Source organism: Pinus tabuliformis, chromosome 2_1 (assembly GCF_031772625.1).
Source record: "Pinus tabuliformis cultivar Carrire ecotype Pingquan chromosome 2_1, CPIR1, whole genome shotgun sequence".
Taxonomy (NCBI): Eukaryota; Viridiplantae; Streptophyta; class Pinopsida; order Pinales; family Pinaceae; genus Pinus; species Pinus tabuliformis.
The window spans coordinates 348800290-348827079 of NC_142299.1; the positions used below are offsets into that span (position 1 = coordinate 348800290).

The window sequence follows — 26790 nt, forward strand, 5'->3', positions numbered from 1 at the left end:
AAAGATCGATTTTCTCAAGAGAGCAGTGCAACAATTGCCTGAGAAGTGAGCGAGGTGATTTCTAACAGTGAGAGGTAGGGATAGTTTCCGGAGGAAGATTTCTTGATCCGGGGATACATTGCAGAGGAGGTAGAGAGAGATCCAGAAGAGGCAGGGCAGAGCCACATTGGGCAGCGTAGGGCCATGTTGAAGCAGCATAGGGACTAAGAGGAGATCCAAAATTTGCTGGAGAATCGAGTTCTAGAGCCAGAAGTTAGGATGTGAGGCCGGAAGGGCAGGAAGTCGAAGTTCCATAGGCAAATCAATCAGCCTGAAGGAGTGACGCAGTTCCCAAAAGCTGTGAAGCAGAGCAGCACAGTGATTGTGCAAGAACTGCACAAAGGCAGCTAGGGGCTAGCCATTAAGTGGTTGGATCAGTACTGGATTTCCAGTGATAGTGTGAGGTTATATCTCACTCATCTCTCTATCAGTCGGATTCTCTGTATTGGATAGCTAGTAAGGCAACCAAATATTGTATTCAGAAACTATTGCATAATAATACAAACCCTCAACTACTACACTAGTTTTCCCGCAATGGGATTTTCCGGGGACATTTGTCCAAAAACAACAGTGTCACTTGTGTGTGCTATTTCCTTCTTGTTCAATTCTTGTTTCCGCATATAATTTAATTAGTGAAGGCTACAGTGTATTGGTTTCAATATTTACTGTAGAACACAGTAAATTTTTTCAATTATTTAACAAATAGAAGAAACTTAATCAATTGTTGCAGTAGTGATTCGGCGATTCCAAATTTTCACATGGTATCAAAAGCGCAGGGTGAAGCAAGAGAGCAAATCGGAAGAGTCGAGCGTTGAAGAGAAGGAGGGAGATAGAAGTGCTGCGTAGGAAACAAATCAAATCCCTAGAGCTATTGCGTAGGCCAAGCCAGGAGGGAAAGATTCTCAAGGAAGATCTCTCTCTGAGAGAGTTGACAAAGAGGTAATATTTCTAGATCAAGATTTGTCAGCAGAAAAGGGAGCAGTCCAGTAGCATATTCAGCGCAGAGCAGTTTTCTAGTGAGATGCAGTTTTTGCTGCAGTGGCTAGGGCAGAAAAACGTCAAAAGAGGGAAGGAAACACTATTTGAGGGAATTTCTTCCTCAGAGAATTCCTAGCCAAAGAATTTGATTTCTCATTTTCTAAGCAACAGTAGAGAGGAATAGATCTACTAACTCCAGCAGGGAGTGCGTAGGCCAGCCAAGCTGCAGCATAGAGGAGAGGAAGCAGTTTGACTTTTTGTTGGTAGAGATGGCAGCCCATGGGCTGAGAGATCAAGATCGGTTGGATGGAGCATCCAACTATGTGATCCGGAAGGCTACGATCTCATGCCTTCCGGGTGAGCATGATCTCAAGATGTATGTTGATAGTGTGGTAGCCATACCTGGTGAAGCAAATCCACTCAAGAAGTACGAGGCTGAGATGGTGAAGGCCAAGCGATTGATCTTTGATGGAGTGAGGGATCACGTTGTATGTCACATTGCTGGCAAAGTGATGACCAAAGAGATGTGGGATGCCTTGGCTACACTATATCAAGGATCTTCCGAGCAGCGGAAGATGTATTGGAGGAGAAGCTAAGATCCGCAAGGATGGAGAAAGGGGAATGCATTGATTCATTCCTATCAAAGCTTCAGGAAGTCCGAGATCAGTTGGCAGTTGTAGGATCAACACCTCAACCTACAGAAATGGTGAGGTTGGCTTTGAATTCAGTCTCAAAAGGATGGCAAGTATTTGTTCAGAGTATCTTGGGTAGAGAGAGATTGCCGGATTGGGAGGGAATGTGGGCCTCTCTTCAGTAGGAAGAAATGAGGCGAGACTTGGTCAAGTGCAAATTTGATGGCAGCAACAACAATGGGACGAAGCCCAAGGAGGAGGAAGAGAATGCAGCCCTTGTATCAAAGGGGTAGCAGGAGCAGCAGAAGAAGAAGAAAGATGTCTCAAAGAGAAAATGTTTATGGTGTGGTGAATTTGGTCACTACACTATGCAGTGTCCTCTCAAGAAGGACAAGGATGAGAAACATGATCCATAGGCTACAACCGCAAAGATTGAAGAAAAGGAGTTCGCCATGATTGCCCAGATACCTCCAGGGGAGAAGTGGGGTGATCTTGTACTGTAGTTCGAAAAAACTGCAGATGGGCCGGGTCCATTGAGAAGTCCACCTCATGGAGCAATACCTTGCTACAGGAGCCCATATCAAAAGTAGCAGGATGGACTAGGGTCAATTGGTTCAGAGGAGCGTTGGAACTTGGAGTGACAATAGCAGTGGCTAGGAGCGCCCAAGTTCGAGCAGTGCAGAACTAGTGTTGGCAGCAGTGCAGTTGCCACATAGCAGACTCAGCAGCAGCGCAGTGGCTTCATTGACAGTGCAAAGACTAGCAGCAGTCAGAACTCCAACAATAGATGCATCATGCTGAACACCTTTGGTTCAGCATTTTGGATGTTTTTTCGTTGTTGTTGCAACAACAACAGAAGTCGGAGAGGCTTCCAATGCAGATGCAGTGTTGGCAGTGGTAGGGTCAGCAACAACACGGATGCATCATTTTGCACAGTAGCTTGATGGGCAGTGATGTCAGACATCAATAGCGCAAAGGGAAATGTTACAGAGAAGGGTGATGCTTCAGCAAGTTGCATTACTAGAGCATATTCCTCGCTAAGAGAGAGTGTTGATTTCTGGTAGCATCAGATGTGCTCTAAGCCTCAAAATTTGTAAGAAGGCTAGGACACATGTATTCTAGAATACCCAGAAATTCTTTTGGGAAATTCCACTCGAAAAAGGTTTTATTAAAATAATTAATTATTTTTAATAGAGGCCTAAGTCCAAACTTAGGAAATTAAAATAATTAAAAGGTATTAATCAAACTTGGGCTAAAACTTCTAGAAGAAGATGAGGATCAAGCCAAAATGATCTGAGCCATTGATTAGAATCTAATCTGGGTCATTGGTTACTCAACAAGAAGATTATAAGAAGAGGCTTGATGGGCATTTGGAAGACACATCGGGTGAGATATCAGACCCCGATTTTCTCAAGAGAGCATCACAACAGTTGCCAGAGAAGTGATCGAGGTGATTTCTTGCAGTGAGAGGTAGGGATATTTTCCAAAGGAGGATTTCCAGATTCAAGCATACATTGCAAAGGAGGCAGAGAGAGATCCAGAAGAGGCAACATACAGCCACCCTGGGCAGCGTAGGGCCATGCTAAGGCAACGCAGAGCCTAAAAGGAGATCTGAAATTTGTTAGAGAATCGAGTTCCAGAGCGAGAAGTTGGGGTGTGAGACAAGAAGGGCAAAAAGTCAAAGTTCGAGAGGCAAATTGATCAGCATGGAGTGATGCAGTTCCCAGAAGCTGTGGCGTAGAGCAACGCAGTGATTGCGCAAAAGCTGCGCAGAGGCAGCTAGGGGCGAGCCATTCAGTGGTTTGATTAGTACTGGATCGCCAATGATAGTATGAGGTATATCTAACTCATCTCTCTGTCAGTCAGATTCTCTGTATTGGATATCCAGTAAGGCATCCAAAGATTGTATTCACAAACTACTACATAATAATACAAACCCTCAACTGTTGCACCGGTTTTCCCGCGTTGGGTTTTTCCGGGGACATTTGTCCAAAAACAAGGGTGTCACTTGCGTGTGCTATTTCCTTCTTTCTCAGTGCTTGTTTCCGCATATAATTTAATTAGTGAAGGCTACAATATATTGGTCTCGATATTTACCGTAGAACACAGTAAATAATTTGTTCAGTTATTTAATAAATAGAAACTTAATCAATTGTTGTATTAGTGATTTGGTGATTCCAAATTTTCACAGTGGACCCAAAGAAGGAAAATGATGAAATAAGGTTTGTAATACGTAGAGACGACTGAAAATTATGAAATGGAAAACAAGACCATGTGACCAAAAACGGGGTTTCCCAAGTAGTATCCTTACTGAAACCATAGGTCAATAGGGGAGATCCCACAAGACTAGGATTGGTGATTAACCCCCAATTTAAGATGACGAAACAAAACTTTCGTCAAAAACCTTCCCTTTTCCAACTCACCCAATAATCCATGCCTAAAATGCCTATGAAAAAACAAGCATAAGTACTTGATTGCACAAAGAAAAACATACCTTTTGGGTTGGATTTCCCACCTTCTAACATATGCTCTCGACAAATGGGTGAGGGAACATATGATTGATGCAGGGAGCATAGATCAAATGGCATAATGTATCGACTACACTAGTGGGTGTTAGGGGCTGTTAGCTGCCAACAAAAGAGATAACTAGGAGAAAATTTCTCCTATAGGGTACCTACTTTTGGTGGGTAACAGGGTCTACATGACCAAGTGAGGTTGACTTGGTCAACATGAACAATATATAATTTCTCCTTCCATTTGCAAATGAAAATACCAATTGAAGCTACCAATTTTCAACAATTACTAGTCTACAAGCCCCCAATAACAAGTAAAATCCAAAAAAATGGCTTGCTTTAAAATCCAACCCACTAGCTTTTGAAAATAAATGCAAAACAAACCTGCATGTGTGAGCTACTAGGCCTCTAAAGCTGACGTCATGCATGAAAGAGGCTCCAAATTCCATGCTTTGTGATGTAGTAGCACACAAATATCATGATTTGAGGGTTGGCCCTCAAATTCTCATCAATGGCTTTGTGTGGTCCCAAAAATCCAGTTGGGGCACCACAAAAGGGTCTCCATGGGTCTCCAACTGCTTGTAATGTCCATGTCTACTCCTGCGTTGAGGGCTTTACAAGTGCTACTAGCCCTCCCAGGTCTCTGAAAGTGAGACCATCATCATCTAGGTCCTAAATGAGCTTCCATCCCTCATATCATGCTAAGACTAGCCTAGGGGCATGTTGGGTCTAGTTGTGTCATCCTGAAGAATCAGCAAATCCAATGGAAAGTGGCAGAACGTCCTGGGTGCAGGAGGTGCCTAGGTTCATATGTGATGTGATACTACTACTCGGAGGCCCAAAGCTCTTAACATTTCACATGTGGGTTCCAATACACTTCTCTAGTGGCTTGAATACCTGTCGGTAAGGTGCCCAGGACCTGGATTGCTAAACCATTTGATAATCACAACATATATTCTAGTGAAAGCAATTAGTCATTAAGGACAATAATCATTATTGCATCTAAGTGAACCAAGCTTGAATATAATAGGCTATTTAATACTTCAAATATGGATTCCTTTCCAAAAGCAAGGCCTTGAGCTCGTAATGGTGTTTCCTCCCTAAGTAAGAGTGGTTAGATAACAACCCTATTAAGTGTTTCTAACCCCTAAGGGGAAATAACATTTCTTCAATCGACCCTCCAATTGCTAGGTGTTAGTGAATAATAATGATGGTATGCAGACGAGAAGCCTTCATGGCCAAGTGCCATGGTCAAAGCCTCAAAGGGACCAACATGACGGGGATCCACATCCTAAGTGTATAGATGTGAGGAAGGAGCAATCATGAATACATGAGATACCAACTCAGCCTTTGTTTTTCCACTCATTGTGTGTGCCTTTCACTTTTGCTTGATTTTTCTTTGTATTACTATTCGTAGCACAAATGGTTAGAGCTTGCTTTGAATGATATTCCAATTGTATTACCCCTTAAGGATGTTGGAAAATGTAACTATGTTCGGTCATCATTAATGTACTTGAGTCATCATGTAATGTACTTGTCAAAAGAATAAAGAAAATCATTTTTATTATTGTAACAATGACTTATTAAAGCATGGGTTTCATGCTTGGGTCATCATTATATTGGTCAAAGTCCTCATTGTGGACTCCTAGGATTAATATTGAATTTATAGTTATGTTGCAGGAAACATTGCCCCCATGTCCATTTTAGCCACTAAACGAAATGGAAGAGCAGAAACGTGTATCGTACGGCTTGGAAATGAGTTTCCGGCCTAGCAAACGTGGCTGGTACGGTAGGAAACAAGTTTCCAGGTCATACAACGGAGTTTCCACTTCATATTGTGATTTTTCTTTTATTTTTTATTTTTTTGTTTTTTTAATTCTAGATGCCTCTCTCAAGTTATAAAAAGACTCTCGCCCCATTCCCTCATCACACAATTGAGCAAGTTGTTTCTCTTGGAGACAGATGATTTTAGCAAAGGAGAAAAGACGAAGAGCAATGGTCTTTTGTCTTTATAGTTCTTGCAACCTCATAGTCTTTCTTGTACTTGCAACCTCATATATATAATAAAGGTTGATTTTGAGATTTGGATATATAATAAAAGTTGATTCTGGATATTCCGATATTGCTATTTTCATTATGTGATCATTCATGAGTAAATGTGAAGTAAATTTAATCATAATGTTTAAACTTTAAATGTAATGAATTATAATGTATCATGTATGCTTTATGATTGCACATAACATTTCTTAAATGTCCTAAATTCTAATATATATATATATATATATATATATATATATATATATATATATATATATGTATTGTGTTTCCCTATTTCCAAAATTTGGGGGGTCACGTTTCGTACCAATGCCCGTTTCGGAAACTCGTACTCGTTTCTCTGTTTCATGAAAGTTAGGTTTATAGAGTCATTGTACATTCAAAGAGACCTTTCTTGGGATTTTGAATCATGTAAAAAGGTTTAGTATTGATTCAAATATGATTTAAGTATCCTCCACATCAAGTCGGCCTAAGGACCCTAATTCGACCCACAAGAAGCCTATAAATACAAGCTAGTCGAAGTCATTTGAAGTATCATTTCTCAAGCTAGTTTGATATCTCAAGAGTAGCTGGAGAAGTGCGAAGTATGTTGCCAGGAAGCTGAAAGAAGTGCAAGTTTGGGGAAGTCTAAGGAAAAGAAGGAAATCAAAATTTTGGTGCCCGTCTCTCTTTGTTTTGTGTTCTAGATTGGGAGATCGAAGTCTCCTAAGTTTCGTTGTTGTCGGAAGTTGTTGCCTAGTCGAAGTTGCTGGAAGGGATCGAAGTCGCTGGAAGGGGTCGAAGATCTGGGAGGCTGACTTGGTGTGGAAGGAAAGTTTGGTCTTGGTCTAAGGTGAAGAGTCTCTGTTAAACACACATGGGCAGCAATAGAATATGAAGGATAACACATGAAAGCACCATTTTTATTAACAAAAGATATACATTTATAGTACATTATGTGACCGTTGGGTTCCATCTCCCAAGGTCTCTTGGACTCCTTTTGTCTATTCGGCTTCCACACTAACCCATTGAGGATTAGGTGTCCAACATTCCCCTCCTTAATTCGAAGGGCTATGTATGAGTCCAAGAAGAGAGCTTGTAATACAAAATGTGCAAAAATACGTGGCAGCACTAGGCTGAATGTGCTCTCTGAAATGTTGGTATAAAGGGCGGTGGTTTAAGGATGACCACCAACACTGGAACGCTTAGTGCAGTTCCTGGAACTCTTCCAAAACTGGCAAGAAGCTGAAGTCGTCTACTAGAGGAAGTGCTCCTAATGTTTTGAAGAGGGAAACCTTCAACCAATAAAGGGAGGTCTCACCCTGCATAAAAGGGAGAACTTCAACCTGAAAAGGGAAGTCTCAACCTGTGATGGTTTAAGGAAGACCAACAACTCTGGAATGCTTAATGCAATTCCTGGAACTCTTCCAAAACTGGCAAGAAGTTGGAGTCTTCTACTAGAGGAAGTGTTCTCAATTTTGTTCCTGGAATTCTTCCGTAGCTAGCAAGAAGCTGAAGTCTTCTGCTAGAGGAAGTGTCCCAGATTACCAACTAAAGGCATGCTCAAGGGCATCTTTGTTTCTGGCTACAACTTTGAAACTGGTGTGGCAGGTTGTGGCTCAGGCTCGCTTGATGTGACTTTGAAGCTTGTAGATGACCATCATTTCCCCCCCTGTCAGATACAAGGTGAGATGATGGAGAAAACTCAACTGCAAGACTGTTCAATACTCTGGAACAAGTTCTGACATGTGTTTGGAATATCTTCTTGGTTGTTGATGCCCATTGCCAAGAAGCGATCCATCCAAGATGAATCTTTGTTCTTGCAGGACGTTTATTTCTGAAGCATATGTGTGAAGAATGACTGGTTTTATGACAGTGCTTACATGGATGAAGATCAAAACAGTGATCTTTCAAATGGCCAACTCGATCATAGTGTTGGCATTTCACAATCTGTTGTTGTTGTTGTTACTGTGGAAGAGAGGCAGGATCTGGAACAGCTGGAGGTGAACTATCATGAGGAGCAAGTGAACTATCATAAATGAATCCAGCACTCTGAAACTGAATGGGCTTTGAGTAGTCTGGAATATGAAAGGACAAGTCCTTGTCATATCCAAGACCAGTTCTGTGCCTGTTGTGGACAAGCTGTTCCCAAGGTCTGATGATGGGCTTGGGAAGTGCAGACTGAGTTTCTGCATCTGCATGTACAACTGTTGCTTTATTGGGTATTAAATTTGAACCAACTGTAACATTATTGTCTCGCTGTTTATGGGAGTCTGTTTCAATCTTCTGAACAGAAACAGGTTCAGAATGATGACTCAACTGCTGTAGCTGAGTTTCAAGCTACAAAAAATCAATTTTTTCATGTACATCTTGTAAACAACTATGAATATCGGTGAGAAAATCTTTGCTGATTTTGACTGTATTATCTATAGTAGAGTATTAGATTGTCCAGTAACTCTAATATTTCATCAATTCGAACCATTTTTCTTCAGCAAAATTTTACTCCCTTCTGTGAAATGACTTTCTTGTCCAACAAATATCTTTGCCCAAATATACTCCTTGTAGAGCTTTCAAAACCTTTAAAAGAATTCTAGCTCTGCTCTGCGAGGATCTCAAAACAATATCAATAAAGACAATAAAGACTCTAAATAGTATCACTTCAAATTACTCTTGTTACTCAACCCTCCAATTGTTTGAGACGCAAGGAAAGTCGATAAGCATAAAATGATACGACCAGGGAAATGGTTATTGAAAAGGCAATACCGATAACAGGTATTCCGATCGATATAGACTGATTTTCTGTGGATTGTTCTTCGATTTTGTATCCTCTATGAATTCTTAAGCCCTGATTTGACAACAAGATTGCAATGATGAATAAAGAAGATGAACAGAGGCAACAACTTCTTCAATCTGATTACACAGGCAAATCCGGAACAGCTGCTGGAGAAACGTAGCCGATTGTTTATCCGAAGCTGGATGCCGAGGGTCTGACCACCTCGGAGGCTGTTATAACGCTCCACCTTCCACAAAGGGTTATAAACCGGTGGCAGAGGACTGGCGCTCAACTGTGTTATTCCTGTAGAGGACCAAGCGTTAATCGAAGACCGTTAATATATATGGAATCGGCCTCCAAACTTGACTGCTCGAGCATGGGAACTTGCGAGACTAGTGACTTGAAAACCTCTCAACTGCAACGTTGTCATCCAGTGTGAATACCACAGCAAACATTACTTTTATGACGCCTCTGGAATAACACGTGTAGCAAGCGTTATACTTACTGATTCTGGCATAAGGTGGATCCCTGCATGTTGCTGATAATCATAGATATCGAAGTCATAATCTGCATCAACTAGCATTCCATAAACAGTTCATCGAGTTCATTAATGTCCAGAGTCTTAAAAGCAAGCCTTTGAGTGGTGTACAGGCCAAATCGAAAACCTTCATATATCAAACCCGAGAGAGCATAGATCGAATTTTCTTTTGATCTTTCCTCCTCTTAGACAGAATTCTGATGATCCAACGGTCTAATTGCCGCAAAGGATGTAACGCATCAACAACGTATGGGAGGAGGCGAGGACTGTGAATCTTTGAGCGTAGAGAGAGGAGCAGTGTGCAAACAACACAATGGCTCATATAACAGTCTCAATGCAAACAACACAGTGGCTCGTATAACTTCTTTTTGATAATGGTAAGTGACGTATGGTGGTTGGTAAGCCTTATTTGGGAGGAGGCTACAATACCTATGACTTGCGTAGTAAAGACGCAATCAACCACAATATTTACATAGAAACCAAACCTTTATTTAATGCCCAAGAGCCTACCAACTAGTCTCAGATCAGCCATAGAATACATAGAAGCTACAGAATATTTCACCGCATAGAGTGGCAATGCAGAATATTTCACATGTACATAGAGAAAAGCTTGATTGTGAAGTCCATAAATAAGGAACCCCGTGCTTAAGGGCAAACTCAATCGTTGGAACAATAGACAAACAAGCTGAGCTTAGTCAAATTTCCGCGAAAGTGGATTCCATGAGCTACAAGATGTTGAAATCTATTTTTTTTTTTTGTGCAAGTTGTCTAGTTCTCTTCCAGCGCGCCAAATACCCCGTTGAAATGTCTTGGGATCAAATCTGTTCTCTCTCGTCGTCCTAGTATCCTGAGCTTCCGCGACTAGATATGAGTAATACTACCCATAATTCATAGCCTAAAAAACTTTACATGTCGGATGAAAGAAAATGAATCATCACAAGTAACGCAACAGGCAAAGGTGTCAGTTTTTCAATGGCAGATCTCTCAGTTCTGCAAAATAGGTAGAATAGGCAGAAGCGTTTTGTTTTTCTTCATGGCAGAATACATATATGACAGACAGGCTTGTTGACCACTACCGGTCAACTACCCATGCAGTACACCCCCTTTTTCTTTGCAAAAAGGGGTAGCACCTGATCAACGTGTCTATGCCATCCTGCAGTCATCAACAGCTTGATCATCTTAATTGTAAACCCAGTCTGCATGTATGAATTGTAAATAATCATAGCAGATATGAGTCGTGTATGTAAATTGCCTAGGTGGACCTAACTTTCTAATGGTAATCTACGTCCCGGAAGGTTTTTCGTCTCACCGATCCATGATCGGCAGAGTTTTCCTTCAGCCTGACCCCAAAGCCGGCATGCATTTTGTTATTAGAACTTTAGGAGAATCCTAGTGTGTTAATCTGCTAGATTATAGTTGTGTCGCAGAAACTGGGTGATTTATGAGGGTCTATGATTAAATGGGTTTGTCCCCTTAAGATGTAAATTGTAAAAGTCATGATGTAATGTGTCTTGAGGGTTGGAAAATGTTTTAAATCCCCTCATGAGTCCTAAGTCCTAGGTCCTAGGTGATGTTTCCAAAGGCTTAGTTCGATGATCCATTTAAGAAAATAAATAAAATAACAAAATAATAAAATAAATAAAAATAAAAAAATGAAATAAATAAAATATATATATATATAATAAAAAAAAATTATAATACAAGGATGCCGTCCATGCGCAAAAGTCCAAGAATAAAACCCCTCCAGCTCAAGTTCCTAAGCCCTTCTCAGTAGACAAGCTGGAGGAAGTCTCATCCATTGAAATAAATGATCCTTCGCTGGATTTAAACCATCAGGTGTTTGCAGAAACAGGTATCATTTGCAGGTTCAATGGTCTTTGGCCACGAACAGCAGATTTATATCAGTGGATTCACTCAAATTGGACAAAGAACTGCAAGGTCCATCTTTGTTCAAAAGGATTTTTCATAGTTCTGTTTGGTAAGAACGAGGACTATCAAAAAGTCCTCTCAGATGGCCCATGGTTTTGGAATTTTGCGGGTCTATTCCTTACTCCATGGTTTCAGGATTTCGACCCTTCCTCAGCAGTCATTACCAAACTGCCTATCTGGGTCAGACTTCACAACCTTCCAGCGCACCTATGGCACCAGGCTGTCTTTGAAGGAATCGGCAATTCATTAGGTCGTTTCCTCAACGCAGATTACTCAAGAGCAGAACAAGGAATTTACACCTTTGCTAGAATCTGCGCAGAAATAGACATAAGCAGAGGACTGCCCGATCAAATAAATCTCAAGATTGGAGACTTTCATTGGACCCAATCCCTGGATTTTGAAAATACAGCCTTTCGCTGCCGAATCTGCCATCTCACAGGGCACCTTCAAAATTCGTGTCCTTCCATTCTCTCCCATAACACGAAGGCCAACTCCAAGACAAAGCCCAAAAGATGGATGCACCATGATCCTCCCCCTTTGGAGGTCTCCTCCAGCTCTGATGAAGAGGATGAGAAGTCAGACGAAGAAAACATAGCTGATTCGCCAAAGCATGAAACGCCAGCACCGGTTTCGGCCGCGGTTTGTCTGAAGGAACAATCAGTCCCCCCTATTTCTCAGAAGCGATCTCATGAGGCTTCCCCTCCAGAATCTGACAAGGAGCTATCCCCCTCCGCCCAAAGCAGTATTCAGATCTATCAAGAACAGTTTCGCTCGGGGGGCATCTGGATTAGAGCAGGCAAAAAGCAGGGGAAAAAAGGGCGACCAAATGATTCCACCCGTGCTGTGTAGAATCTCTGGTTTGGTCATTTTTCCCTCTTTTTCTGGTTTATGCTAGTTTCGGGGTGCTTTCTCTCTCTGCCCTTCCTGGGAGCCGAGGTGGTTTTTCCTTTCCGGCTGCCCTTTTAGCCTAAGTGTCTCTTTGCCGCCTTGCATGGTGGGCTGTCTTTTCTCTCAGTCTTTTGCTGCTAAGCCTCTTGTTTAGTGGCTCGGTTTTCTGCAGTTGCAGAAGTCTTGTACTATATTTTCTTTATAATACATATTCTTACTTACAAAAAAAAAAAAAAAAAAAAAAATTATAAAATAAAGCAAAAACCCTAAATAATAAAATAAAAATATTTTGAGTGAATGCATGCAAAATATTATTTTTAATAATAAGTTAACAATTTCGACGGATGAGATTAAGAGATGTCTTGATCCTCATCGACGGTCGAGATCATTTCGACATGGATCACTCGAACTAGCCGTTGGGATCATTTCCTTTAAGTACGGTGCTAGGGGTCATTTCAGATCATTCGATCTGTGAGTCGTGTACTGAAGAAGCTCTCTTGTAGTCTGTTTCTGGTTAATAAAAAAAGACTTTGGAGTCCAAATCTTGCTGGTGTTACTCTCTGGAAGTGTTGTGAGCTAATTTAGTTTCTACATATTTTACTTTTCAGCCATTAATAATAGCTTATTGTAGAGTATTGTGAGCACAGGTATCTTGTTCACTTGCTAGGGTTTGAGTGGTGTTAGGGTTTCTGAAGTAATGGCAAGTATCTCCATTACTTTTTGAGATCTAGCAGCATGTTTGCCCTCCTTACTGATGGTTGTTTTGAGCTGTGCAGAAAACCCTTACTGAAGAAGATTGGTGGGCTTTTGGGGAAGTTCTCGGCTGAACCAGCCAACTCCCGCAAGCATTTTTTGCTGAGCCCAATTGGATTTGATCCTGGGTCTATCATTCAGTTTATTTTTCCTAATTTGCATGAGAGATTTTCTGAAGTTCTTCATAGTGAAAATCTGAAATTTTTGTTCTTTAAAATATTTATGTTCTTATTGCTGAATCTGGCTGTTAAGGGGCCAAAATCTGTAAATTAATCAAGCTGATCTAGGGTTTCAAATTTTTTGCTTTATACAGTTTTCATTAGGGTTTTGTCTCTTTGCAATAACAGGTACACGTGATCTAGAAATTTTCAGAGTTTCATCAAGCAAATTTTGAGTCAGCCGTCGAAGAGCATTCCTGGAACCGGATCGTCGATATTACTTGCATCACAAGAAATCGAAAACAGTGGAAAGCCCTCAGCATCACGCGGAGTCTCACTGGTTTCGCAAAACGTCAGGAAAGAGACGCATTTTTGGGCAGCTTTCGACGTGATCCGATCAAGCAGCAAATCTGTCCCAAATCGAAATCATTCACCGCAGAATTCCTCAGTCACCTACGCATTATTATCATGAAGATTCAATTTGTTTCATGTTAATGGAATTGATCCATGCGGCTGTGTCTGTCACTGCATAATCTCTCCACCAAAAATATGATGAAAACTACTCCCATTCAAAACAAAATCGATCGACCCTTTGAAGACTGAGCGAGGATCAAATTTCTCTGCTGTGGACGCCAGTTTTTTTTTATCGACCTCCATCTGCACAGGGTTTGTAATCAACATGGTTTCAAAATCGATCCTCAATGGCTGCAATCCGTCCGGCGTCTTCATCATCTGGCCACGTGATTTCTTGAATCCACTGCGTATTATCCCTGCTCTCACTGCCGTCCAGATCCGTCTGCAACATTCCTCTCCGCCGTCGACTGTGCATATATGCATAAATCGTGTTCATGCCTCACGTTTCCAAAAGGTATTGACATGACTGCGTAAGAAAAGCCATTCAATGTGAACCATTTAACGCCAGGTAGCTAATCCGAGCAAATCGAAGTCGTTTATGCAGTGTTCAGGTAATGTTTCGAACCGATCCATGTGTTTGCCCTCCGCTGTCATTTCTTTCTACGGGTCACGACTTCTTTGTTTTATTAGTTCTGCGTTATTAGATGCATTCGCGTATTTAGTTTTAGGTTTGTTAGATGTAGTTTTAGACATAGGTTATTTCCCTCTTTTTAGTTTTGTTTAGATTAAAAAATCGTTTTATTTAGGATTAAAATTTTAGTATTTTGATAATTCTTTTCTTTTAGGATTTCTTTAATTTTTAAATTTAGATTTTTATATATATAAATAAAAAAAGGGGTTTTCATTTAGGTTTTGATTTTTTTTATTTAGTTTAGTTTTTAGTTTTGATTTAGATTTTAATAATATTTTTATATATAGCTTGAATCTCATTTTTTTTAGGGTTTGGTGTAGCTTAAATTTCTTTTAAATTTATTCAAAATAAATTAATTAATTAATTAAAAAAAAATTAAAAAAAATTGGAAATTTTTCTTTGGCCAGATTCTGTTATTCTCGGGAAATTATCTGATGTGGGATTAATGTTTATCATTTGCATGTGCTTGAATGATCATTCAAAAAAAAAAAAAAAAAATTGCATAAATGTGACATCTGGTTAGTGTTTAAAATCGAATTTTATCTTTTGAAGCTTTAATCGCTGGATCATCGTTTAAGCATCTTCTCTCGTTTTGGTAATCTTTGTGGTTTTACTGGATATTTAGCATCGTTCAAGATATTTGATGACAAATGATTGTTGTTCATGGTCTATATTTCTATATCATCTAACAAGTAATCGTTTAAAAATTAATCTCTTAAGGCACTGGTCTTTTAACTTCTAAATCCTTTTAGTGCTTTTCATATCGTGTCTCCCAACCAACTGGTCGACAGTTGGTCTTCATCACCTCATAGGGTCTACCCCCCTTAGCCACGGGAGACAGGCTTAAACGGAGGGATCGGTGATCAGAGTGACAGCCCCCGATCTGAGTGTTGTCGTGTCAATCTGCGCGACAACAAGGCTCATGTGTGTTTCTCTCTTGGACCATGCAATTCTAACCAATAAGGCTTAGTGCCTGCTCTCTCAGTGAAGAATAAAATGCTCAAGTTCTGACAAGCAGTAGAAAATGGCAGAACTGCGTGGAAGCTTAACAGAATGGCATTACTTTTCTTCCTCTCTTTTTTTTTTGAGCAGATTACTACAGAGGAATGACTGAGCAGACTTAGAATAGCAGGATAGAAAATGGCAGAGAGCAATTTTGAATTGATTTTCAAAACTATATGCAGCACAGGCCAACACTATTCAAGGGAATATGAATCGACTCTTCAAATCCTTGGCGAGCAGCAATGATATTTTATATCAGCGTTAGAGAATATTAATGGTTAGATGTAGTGTGGCAGAGTAATGCCTGGGTAGAAATATGACAGATATAGTTCTAAAATGCATAGAGAGATAGACTTGATTTGCTCAGAAAAATTAAGAGAAACATGTTCAACAATTTGTTGGCAGAGATTCCAGCTAGAATTTAGCTGAGAAAATATTTATAAAATGCAGAATTGATGGCAGAAATGACCTGCAGAGAAAGGCCATAAAACAAGTGGCTCAAATTAATTATGCAGGGCAGGAATACGCCTGCTCTGATACCATGTTAAACACACATGGGCAGCAATAGAATATGAAGGATAAAACATGAGTACCGTTTTTATTAACAAAAGATATACATTTATAGTACATTATGTGACTGTTGGGTTCCATATCCCAAGGTCTCTTGGACTCCTTTTGTCCATTCGGCTTTTACACTAACCCATTAAGGATTAGGTGTCCAACAGTCTCAAAGAATACTATTGAAAGGAAGAATTATCTTGACTAGGTTTTCCCCTCGAGGGGGGTTTTTCCCTGGCATAATGCCTATATCTTGTGTCTTTTGTTTTGTGATCTTCATACACAGTGCACACATAATATGGTAATTGCTTGATGAAAGATAAGATAATAAAGAAGTAAAAGAAGCCAACACACTTACAAGTAATTATCAAGAAAGGAGAATCAAACCCTAATATAACTACTTTGATTTTCCAACAAAAGATGAATCATTTCATCGCTCATCGGGGTTGAGACATGCAAGGGTTCTTTTCTTGATGTAATGGAACAACATGTGCTCAAGAACTAGGTGATGGCCATAAGGAGTGAGGTAGAGCTCACACTCAATTTTTGCCCACATGCTAATTTGTATGTCCCAACCATCTTTTGAATTTTGATATTCTTTCCTTTGATTTTGTTTGTGGCCATAATGTCCTTTTTTCTTTTCTTTTAGTTGCATCAACCTCCCAGGGCAAAGTTCCTGGTGCGGCCTAGGTATGTGGATGTATGGGTACCAAATCCCAAAGAACTAAAGGTCAGTTGAATCCAAAGAATGAATGTGAGATAAGGACTTGTAATGTATGATAGAAAGTGGTAAGTATGGAATGGGGATAGATAGAACTACGCTATCTCATCAGGGCTTCCCAAGTAGTGCCCTTCCTATACCCATTGGGCCATTAGAGGAGGTCCCACTGGATTAGGTCAAAGATTTAGCCCCCATTTAAGGCAAGAGAACAAGATCATGGTCAAAACCACTCTCCAATTCACCCTATAATCCATATCAAATGCTCAAATACAAACAAGCATAAGTACCCGATTGCAAAATGAATAAAGCACCTTTTGATCAGAAGCCCACCTTCATCCATATGCTCTTGCCGGATGGGTGAGAAACATATGTCTGATGCAGGTGGCGGAGATCTAATGGCATGTCATCAGCTAGTGGTGGCTGTCAAGGGACCAGCAGAATGTGAAGAATAGGAGAAAATTTTTCTCCTATAGGGTTACCAATTTTGCTGGGTAACAAAGTCATTAGTCCCTTTCACATATTTTGGTCCCTACTGTACAGTTATATAAGTTTCAAATTCAATTTCAAATTTATATCTGCTAAAATTGCTGGTATGGCCTGAAATTTTAAAAATCCAGATGTAACCTAGAAGAGTGCATCCATTTACAGCTTGTCACATTCATAGAAATTTGAAGGATAATAGCTACCTTAAGTTTTAAAGAGTATATTATTGACTATGATGAAACAGAGGCAAGCTTGATGGGGTTGAGTGATCATATATGTTAACACTTGTAATGAGTAATTACATAAGCCTGCTTGATGTGAAAAAGCCAATAAAAACAATAAATCAGGCATCGTACAAAATTATTGGAGTAGCAACGGTCAGTATAGCATACACCTAACAAAATAGATTTAAATTACCCTTGAACCAATCATATAAATTCATGCACATGGAAAGTTCCTAACTGACGCTGATACTAGTGTAAGAGTTTAATCCACTGACTTTCAGCTTACCTGAGAAAATAAAGCAACACCTGCACCCATATATGCTGCGATCAGAACATCATCATTCCTACCCTGGGAGGCAGCAAAGTAATGTAATCATGCAATCCAAAAAAAAAAATGTAAATTACTTTTACCAGGTTTAAAATGTTTCAGAATGTCCTGGTTATGATCTACTTATATGTGTGAATTGTTTGAATTGAAACATGTTGGATTGTCCCAAGGTTACTGGTGTAGGACCTTATGGTTTAAAGCTGACCTTGCATGGCACCTTTTTAATATTAAGGATCACATGCAGAATAACTGATAAAAGAAACATAGTACTGGCATATACCTTAGCAATAGCAAGCTCAAAGTGTTCACTAGCTTCTATCCATAGCTTTTTTGAAAGCTGAATCTTGCCCAGAGCAATATAGACTTCTGGCCTTCCTGGATCCTTTTTTACTGCTTCTCTGCAGGAAGCATCAGTGTCCAACAATTCACGTTAATCATCACTATTTTATAGTTTTATGGAAAAGATTAGTAAACCCAGCAACTTATAAGCCGGCCCAAGGGACTATTTATTAATCAAATGCTGAAAAAATACCTAAATTATGTATTGCATTATTTTTTAAGATAAAACAAATGAAAGGTAAATCAGAGTAAATATAGAGAGCCACAACTGTACAGACAAACATGAGGCTGCAACTGTATAGATGTGATGGAGGCCACTGTGCAGTATGCAGCTGTACAGACAGGCGAATACAAGCCTCTAGATGGTGGCGTGTACAGTCTCCTCATGGATCATAGGTACAGATGTGTTATCATGCAAATGCACAAGCAGATTCACTTAATAAGGATAGGCAATCCAACCTCAGTCACGGTTGGAAGCCTCTCTGTTCAGACTAGTTCTTTTCTAGTCAAAGGGGGCTGTCCCTAGGGAGTGTATACTGGCATAAAAGCAATAAATCTGCAAATATTTCCATGATGATGCACACAGAGACTCACTCTTGAGTGGTCCATAAACAGTCGAGAGTGAACATAAATTTCAAATAAAAATGGAAATGGTTGAGATCATATCAAAAAAGGAAGTTGTAACAACAGATTAGTAGAAGAGTAGATTGAGCAAGTGCATATTAAATCAAAACAAATGCATGTTAACTGGCCATAACACTGCAATAGCAACCAATGAACATCCGATAGATTCAAAGAGCTAGAAAAAAGAACAATCAGATCAAATCACATGTTACCCAGGAGATTCATTGCATCATAGTGAGTGATAGGTGACAGGCTGCCATAGGTCTCCTTCCTTCCAATAGTGGTAGTAGTGTGAGGTATAAAGGTCCATGAGAGAAGAGTTGTTCGCTGCTAAAAATTGCTAAGAGAGTAATACTGTCCAACCCTCAAACTGTCTCTCCAGTAACTATATAAAGAATTGTTATTTAGATTAGACACTGCCAGACCAGATCCCTTACCAGCAGGTATATCAGGCCACCTAGACATCAGCAGCAAGTTATTGTGGCCAGGCAGCAGCACAGTGGCTAATGATCAACCATATTAGGTGCTTCCAACCCTCAAGGGGAGGTGGCATTGCCAAGGTCAAGTCTTCAACCAATAGGTGTTAGTGTAAATGTATGAGAATGGAGGCGAAAAAGCTTCTTGGCCTATTTCCATGGTCAAGGGGACCAACTGATGGGAATTCACATCCTGAGTGTATGAATATAAAGGAAGGAGCAATCATGGAGGGATGAGTTACCATGCTCAGCCTGCTTTTTCCACCCCTCTAGTGTGCCTTTTACTTGATGATTATGCTTTGTATTGCAATGCATAGCTAAAGGGTTAGAGTTTACTCTCCATGATGTAGCATTTTATATTACCGCTCAAGGTGAGACAGTTCATCGCTCACTAGGGTTGGCACATGCAAAGGTTCATTTTTGATGTGAAGGAGGCATCATGTGCTCAGGAACCAGGTGATGGCTAATGAGGAGGTTAGAGCTCATGCTAGGCTTTTACCCACGTGCTAACTTATTTCTCAACCATATTTTGCATTTTGATTTTTTTCTTTTTCTTTTTGTTGTGGCAATGATATACTTTTCCATTCTTTTAGTTGCAACAATCTCCAATGCAATGTTTCCAGCCCTACTTAAGGAGTGTGGACATATGGGTGCCAAATCCAAGTCAACTAATAACAAGTTAGACCTGAAGAATGAATGTAGTACATGGGACTTATAATGTGTGATGGGAAGTGTCAAGTATGTTATAGGGGATAATGAACACACTATTTCAATCCAGGTTTTCCAAGTAGTGCCCCTTCTATAACCTGGTAAGGTGAGAGAACAGATTTATAGTCAACATCAGTCAATCTTCTAAATCAGTCAATCTTCTAAATCAACCCTTTATCCATACTAAACGGCCAAAACAAACAAGTATAAGCACCCAATTGCCAAATGATCAAAGTACCTTTTGAATAGTAACCCATGTGAAAATTTCAAGTCTGAAATCCTATTGCAACAACTAGAATTAATTCTTCTAATTGTTAATTAATTAACTATTGATTTGCTACAACAAATATCGAATAAATCACACTGCAACCTTCACAAATAAACTGCAAAAAATAATAGCACTGGAAACTAAGAAATATCCTAGCACACAGACATAAGAATTGACACTCTTATTTTTGGACAAAAGTCCCCGGAAAACCCAACTTGGGAAAACCAGCACAGCAGTTGATGGTATTATATTATTAAGCAACAATGAAATTCTAAGTACAATCTAGACCCCAAATATAGGCTATCCTGTAGAAAAAATACTGGAAAAAATCTAGTGAGGAATTTTTCCTCACCCCAAAAGCAATCTGGGCCCTAACAGCTACTGAATAGTTAGCCGTCCAACCAGCTTTGCATAGGCCTACATCACCCTAGAGCAATCCTTTCCACACTGCTTGAATCAACTACCAAACAAGCCATCCTCCCTGCTGCTAACCAGGAAGTTGTCTCTCCGGTACTCTGGAACACTTTCCCGACCTCTGGGAAGCTTCTCTCTAGCAAAATCGAACTACCTCTTACAGGCTTCTGCACAACCCAAGCTATCTTTGTCTCTCCGCAAAGTACTCACCAGATCTGGAAAATCTTCCTCTAGCCTCACTATCTATGCCCCTCTCTATCTCCGCTTCCCATCTGAAGCTCGAACTCTTTCAGCAACAACTGCTCTCTAGAAAAATCGAACTCTCCAAGGAAATCAAGCTCAAGTGTGTGTTCTCTATCTACCCATCGACTTCTTCTTATAATCTTTTATTGGGACTCTAACGACCAAGACTAAGTCTTAATTGATGGCTAAGATCATATCGCAGTCGATCCGTGTGAGTTTCTAGATGATTCACACCTTATCCCAATTAATAATGATTAATTAACACCTTTCCTTAAGTTTAGACTTAGGAAATATTTAAAAATAAGCAAATAATCTAATTGAGAAACTTGTAGGTGGAATTTCTAGAATGATTTCTGCGTTATAGAGAACTTCTGTATTTTTGTAATATCCCTAATGGAAAATTTTAACAGTAAATACCATAACTGAACTTGAACAGCAAAATAATCGCAAATAGACACACAATCCAACAATTTGATACATAAAGAGACATCAATTAAATCACTACGCCATTGATTAATACACTAGAAAGAGTACATCAACATGAAGGAATAGTGGGACCTGGGCTTGCCAAGCAAGTGGAGCAAAACCCAAAAACAAATCTCTGACAAAAATGATGTATGACCGCTGGTAATGATGTAGATGGCCTTGTGAGAACACTACTGCAAACCTGATACTGCAACCCTATTCTCTCCAAAAATCCGCTGAAGCACTGTGAGATTTCTAGGCGAAATCTCCTCAACAGTGTTGGGTTTTCGTCCAACACCCAATAGCAAATCCGAAGTTTTTTGTCTTGGGGCTATAGAAGTTGGGAACTAGGTTCTCCAAACCTCATCTACAAAAAATATCAACAATCCAAGATGTCCTCTATTGGCCTCCTCCTCCTTGTTTTATAGATTTGATGGACCCCTCTAGAATCTCCTATTCTATTATTATTTTAATCATTGAGCACATTTCCCTCTTTTTACTTCAATGAAAATACCTTTTTAAAGAGAGAAAATGGCAAATTGGCCACCATGCCTCCTCAGGCCACTGAAAATCACTTCTAACCATCTCATCCTGTAGATCTTCTCGTTCTAGTTCCAACAAGCTATTACACTAAGGTGTTCCGTCAAGTATTCCTCTCAAAATGCCACCTTAAGCATAATTAATTGAGTTAGGCACAATTATAATCCTGTATTACGAAAATTGTCAGAATGCAATGGAATGAGAAGCAAGTTGTGAAAAATCAATCCTAATGATGGAATATGGCAAGTGAACTCCTACAGGTCCCATAAAACATCTCGAAAATTCCATGGGCCCATTGATTACGTAACCTTGCACCTGTGACTTGTCTATCTCCAACCTTGAAAGTTTGTACTAACCATGCCATAAGGAACACCAGAAAAGGGAACATCACAAATCCTCCCACCCCAAGTTTGCTTGCCCTCAAGCAATCCAAACCTGTGGACCAGTCTAGTGGCCCAATGCAACTAAGGCCCAATTCATGGAGCCCATACAAACCACAGAATAATGTTATGCCTCTATGTCAACCCACCATGAATGGGCCCCTCAACGCCTATATCCCAGATCAATCTCTAACTGCCATCAACAAATCTTCTTGGATCCCAATGCCACCTAGAACAGGCATCAATGCTCCATAGTTCCTGTTGTGCTATAGCTTTGGCTATGAATGTTGCTCCATTAATCGCGTATCAACTCATCACCTCTCTCCAGTCCAACCCTTGGCATAGGCCAAGGTCAGTCCCACTATGTAGATGCAGGCTTGAAGTGTTGGAAAGTTGTTGGCCTACCTCCCACCACTAATTGGAGCATGTAGTACTCCTCATGTCTAAGGGTCCCTACTGCATTATGCTCCTGACTGAGAATATTGTGCCACCAACAGGATACCAACTCATAATCTCCTGCCAATTGTTGATTTGGGGTAGCATCGGATGTGCTCTAGCCACGAAAATTGGTGGAGAGGCAAAAGCACATGAGATCTCCAATACCCAGAAATGGTTTGGGCGGATTCTAAACAGTTTGGGAGATATTAAAATAATTAATATTTTTAATGGAGTCCCTAAGTCTAAACTTAGGGAAAATAAAATATTAATGTGAATTAATATAAAACTGTGTTAGAAGGGTACAAAAGTCGTGGATCAAGCCAGAGTTAATCATAGCCGTTGATTAGGGACTTAATCTCGGTTGTTGAATTGTCAACGAGAAAAGTATAAGAGGAGGCTTGAGGGTCACTTGGAGAACACACCGAGTCAATCAAGATTTCGATTTTCTGGAGCATGGTTTGCTGAGGAAGTCGAAAGAGTAATCAGAGTTGCAGTTGAGGAGCAGTGAATACAGAAGCAGAGAGGCGGAGATAGCACCAGGAAGATCAGCGCAGAAGCCGGGAGAGAGGGACACAGAGCCAGCCAAAGGTTCATGCATAGCTAGCCAGGGCTCATGTAGAGGCAGCCAAAAGTTGTGCAGTGCCTTAGAGAGCCAGTGTGGGTGATGTAGAAGCTCCAAGGGTTGACGTAGTGCCTCCAGAGGCTGACGCAGGGCGAGCTAGGGTGACGTTGGGCAAACGCTGGGCCAGAAAGGGCTGACACAATCCCTAGAGGTTGAGCTGGTGTTTTCGTGGAGCAGATTGGAGTTGAGAGTTGTCGAAGTGTTTATCCGGGGTTTCAGTCGGAATATCTGCTTCCGAGTAGAGAGGTACCACTACCTAGATTATTCTCTGTTGGGTGAGCCAGTTTTGGCACCCAGATTGTATTTAAAAACTGCATAATAATAAAACCCTCAGATAGTTGCACCAGTTTTCCCGCATTGGGCTTTTCCGGGGACATTGGTCCAAAAGCAACGGTGTCACTTGTGTGCTTGTTTTGTTTCCTTTAGTTGATAATGTGTAATGTATTGAGCAAGTACTTGTATTTATTTTCAGTATTTACATGGTAAATAACTTGTTAATTAATCAAAAAAAGTAAGCAAAAATAAATCAGAGAAGTACATGAAGGGTTTCTAACAGTCTGACTTAGAAATTCCAACATGGTATCAGAGCGTGGTTGCAGATCACAGGAGAACAGAGGACATCAGCGAGCAGAGCAACAGCAGCAAAAAATAGCTATCTCAAGTGACAGAAGTTGTTCCTAGCAGAGAAGCAGCAAGGAAGGGGTGACGCAGTGCCTGCATCATCAAGTTTGAGCCGGGAAGAGGATCAGCGCAGTGGCAGAAGGGAGCAAACTCGACCTACGCAGTGCCTGATCATCTTTCTCAGTAAGGAAGGATTGACGCCTGTGGCTAGGAGGTGTGGATTTTGCTGGTGTCGGGATTGCGCAGAGCCTAGAAGCTCTAACCTTCAGTTTGTTGGGGCTTAGGAGGCTATGGGTAAGTTGCAGAGTGAAGTTGGTGGGGAACTATAGTCAGAACAGTACCTAACAGGGCAAGACCAAGGATGAAGAGGAGGATATTGCCCTAGCATCTGAGGGAAAGCAGGAGAAACAAAAGAAGAAGGACCTCTCCAAGGTCAAATGCTTCAACAGTGAGGAACTCGGTCACTATGCGAGCCAATGCCTGAGGAAGAAGAGAAAGGGAGAGGCTTCCGAGACCAAGGTTGCGCCAGCAAGGACAGAGAAGGAATTAGAGACAGATGATGATTGTGCCATGAGTGCTCACACGCCACTTGAGCAGAAAAGGGGAGACATGGAGTTGTAATCAGACGGACTAAAGACGACGAGGGACAGGATCCTCGAGGTACCCAGCCTCTTGGATTATACCTGGATACGGGAGACCCGAAGAGGAGTAGGAGTGTTGGCGGATGTCAGTAGAGACGGACGAGGATGGAGAGACTGAGGGAGCTACAGTGCAGGATTCCCAGGACAGCACGAGGCTAGCAGGCTGCAACAGTGTGAGAGGCATGGGAGTGTTGCACCAGCGCAGGATGGCACAAAAAGGTGTGCAACGATGCGAGATGCGGGGAGTTGTTGCAGTAGCGCAAAGGTCAGAGAGGGTGCACTTGTCAACAACAAAGGGAGTTTTCAGCCTCGTGGGTGTCTCTACCCTGACAGAGATGTCAGAGTTGGGAGATTAGTTACTTACTTCTCAGTCACTGAGTTGCAGTGCAGCAGTTAGCAGTGGCAGTGCTATGGGCAGCATGATGAGAGGGGTTGCAGTGCAGATGCCACAATTATAGTGGCAGGGCCATGGGCTGTAACACGAATGCAGAAGGAGTTGTCGTACAGATGCAGCATTGGCAGTGATAGGGTCATGCGTAATAGTACATGATGCAGCAATGGAGAGGATGTTGGGCAGCAGGCCTAGCATCGGCACAGGGACCGGTGCCGGATGATTAGGGTGATGCTCAATGAGGAGTATTACTATAGCACAGTCCCTCCTAAGGAGGAGTGTTGATTTGGGGTAGCATCGGATGTGCTCTAGCCACGAAAATTGGTGGAGAGGCAAAAGCACATGAGATCTCCAATACCGAGAAATGGTTTGGGCAGATTCTAAACAGTTTGGGAGATATTAAAATAATTAATATTTTTAATGGAGTCCCTAAGTCTAAACTTAGGGAAAATAAAATATTAATGTGAATTAATATAAATATGTGTTAGAAGAGTCCAAAAGTCATGCATCAAGCCAGAGTTAATCTTAGTCGTTGATTAGGGACTTAATCTCAGTCGTTGAATTGTCAATGAGAAAAGTATAAGGGGAGGCTAGAGGGTCACTTGGAGAACACACCGAGTTGATCAAGATTTCGATTTTCTGGGGTCCGGTTTGCTGAGGAAGTCGAAAGAGTGATCAAAGTTTTCGCTGAGTAGTAGTGAAGACAAAAGCAGAGAGGCAGAGATAGCACCAGGAGGATCAGCGCAGAAGCCGGGAGAGAGGGACGCAGAGCCAACTAGAGGTTCACGCATAGCCAGCCAGGGCTCACGCAGAGGCAGCTTGGAGTTGCGTACTGCCTTAGAAAGCTAGTGTGGGTGACATAGAGGCTCTAAGGGCTGACGCAGGGCGAGATAGGGTGACATTGGGCAGATGCTTAGCCGGATAGGGCTGACGCAGTCCCTAGAGGCTGACGTTGGGGTTTTCATGGGGCAGATTGGAGCTAGGAGCTGTCAGAGTGTTTATCCGAGGTTTTAGCTAGAATATCTGCTTCCGAGTAGAGAGGTACTACTACCAAGATTATTCTCCATTGGGTGAGCCAGTTTTAGCACCCAGATCAGTGTTGCAGGAAGCGCCCCCCCCCCCGGATGCTAGGCCGAAATCGCGTCCTGTACGAAAGCGTTCCGGAAGCGCCCAAGGAAGCGCGATTCCAACTTTTCCGAAGCGCGATTCCGGATTTTTTATGTGCTTCCTAGTTTTTGAGAAGTGTGGGCCCCGAAGCGCGCTTCGGAAGGCGCTTCGGGCCTCCGGAAGCGCCACGCTTCGGGCCCGGAAGCGTACGCTTCACGAGCGCTTCCGAAAAAACCGCGTGGGCTAAGGAAAGACACATCATTTTTTTTAATTTTTTTTTAAAGTTAACTTAACTTAGCAATGAGGGGGTGGGTTAGGGTGAGTTTAGGGTGAGTTTAGGGTGAGGAATGAAAAGCATAAAGCTCCCATTCATTCCTCATTTTCTCACTTTGAGTTTATGAGAGTTGGAGAAGAGAAGAGAGGAGAGGAGAAGAGAAGAGAGGAAAGGAGAGGAGAAGAGAGGAGAGCTTGGAGGAGTGAAGAAGGAGAAGCTAGGAGAAGGAGGAGGAGCTTGGAGCAAGAGCTTGGAGGACTTCATCTACAAGAGCTAAAGAGGTAAGTTCAAACCCCAAACTCCCTTGTTTTTTTGAAAAAAAATTTGTATTTTTCTCCTCCCTCTCCTACTCTTTCCCATTGTTTCTACTTGCTCCTTTATTTACAGGTTGTCCACCACCTATATCCATATTCCAATATGGTGTTCTTTTGGCTTCTATGTATCATTCCACTCTTGGTTTTAATGATGGCAAGGGTGAGGAATAGAAGGGAAGAGGAAGGGGATGAACTTGGTCCTAATAGTAGTGACCCAATGTATGATGAGGAGGAAGGGTTTGAAGAGGAAGGGGATGAACTTGAAGGGGACACTGAAGCACAAGATGGGAAAGGTACATCAACACCCTTGTGGAACTATGTGACCAAAC

General features: G+C 41.2%; 1 protein-coding gene across 2 annotated transcripts in view; it reads right to left on the reverse strand.

Moving 5' to 3' along the window:
- Nucleotides 1-26790, reverse strand: part of LOC149200289 (ALBINO3-like protein 2, chloroplastic) — a 440553-nt gene that overhangs the window by 94852 nt on the left and 318911 nt on the right. For both annotated transcript variants that reach the window (XM_089402653.1, XM_089402652.1), the window contains 2 exons: nucleotides 17877-17994; nucleotides 17555-17617 (listed from right to left, as the gene is read on the reverse strand). In XM_089402653.1, the coding sequence (XP_089258779.1) occupies nucleotides 17555-17617; nucleotides 17877-17994 (181 nt within the window). The remainder of the gene's footprint in view (nucleotides 1-17554; nucleotides 17618-17876; nucleotides 17995-26790) is intronic.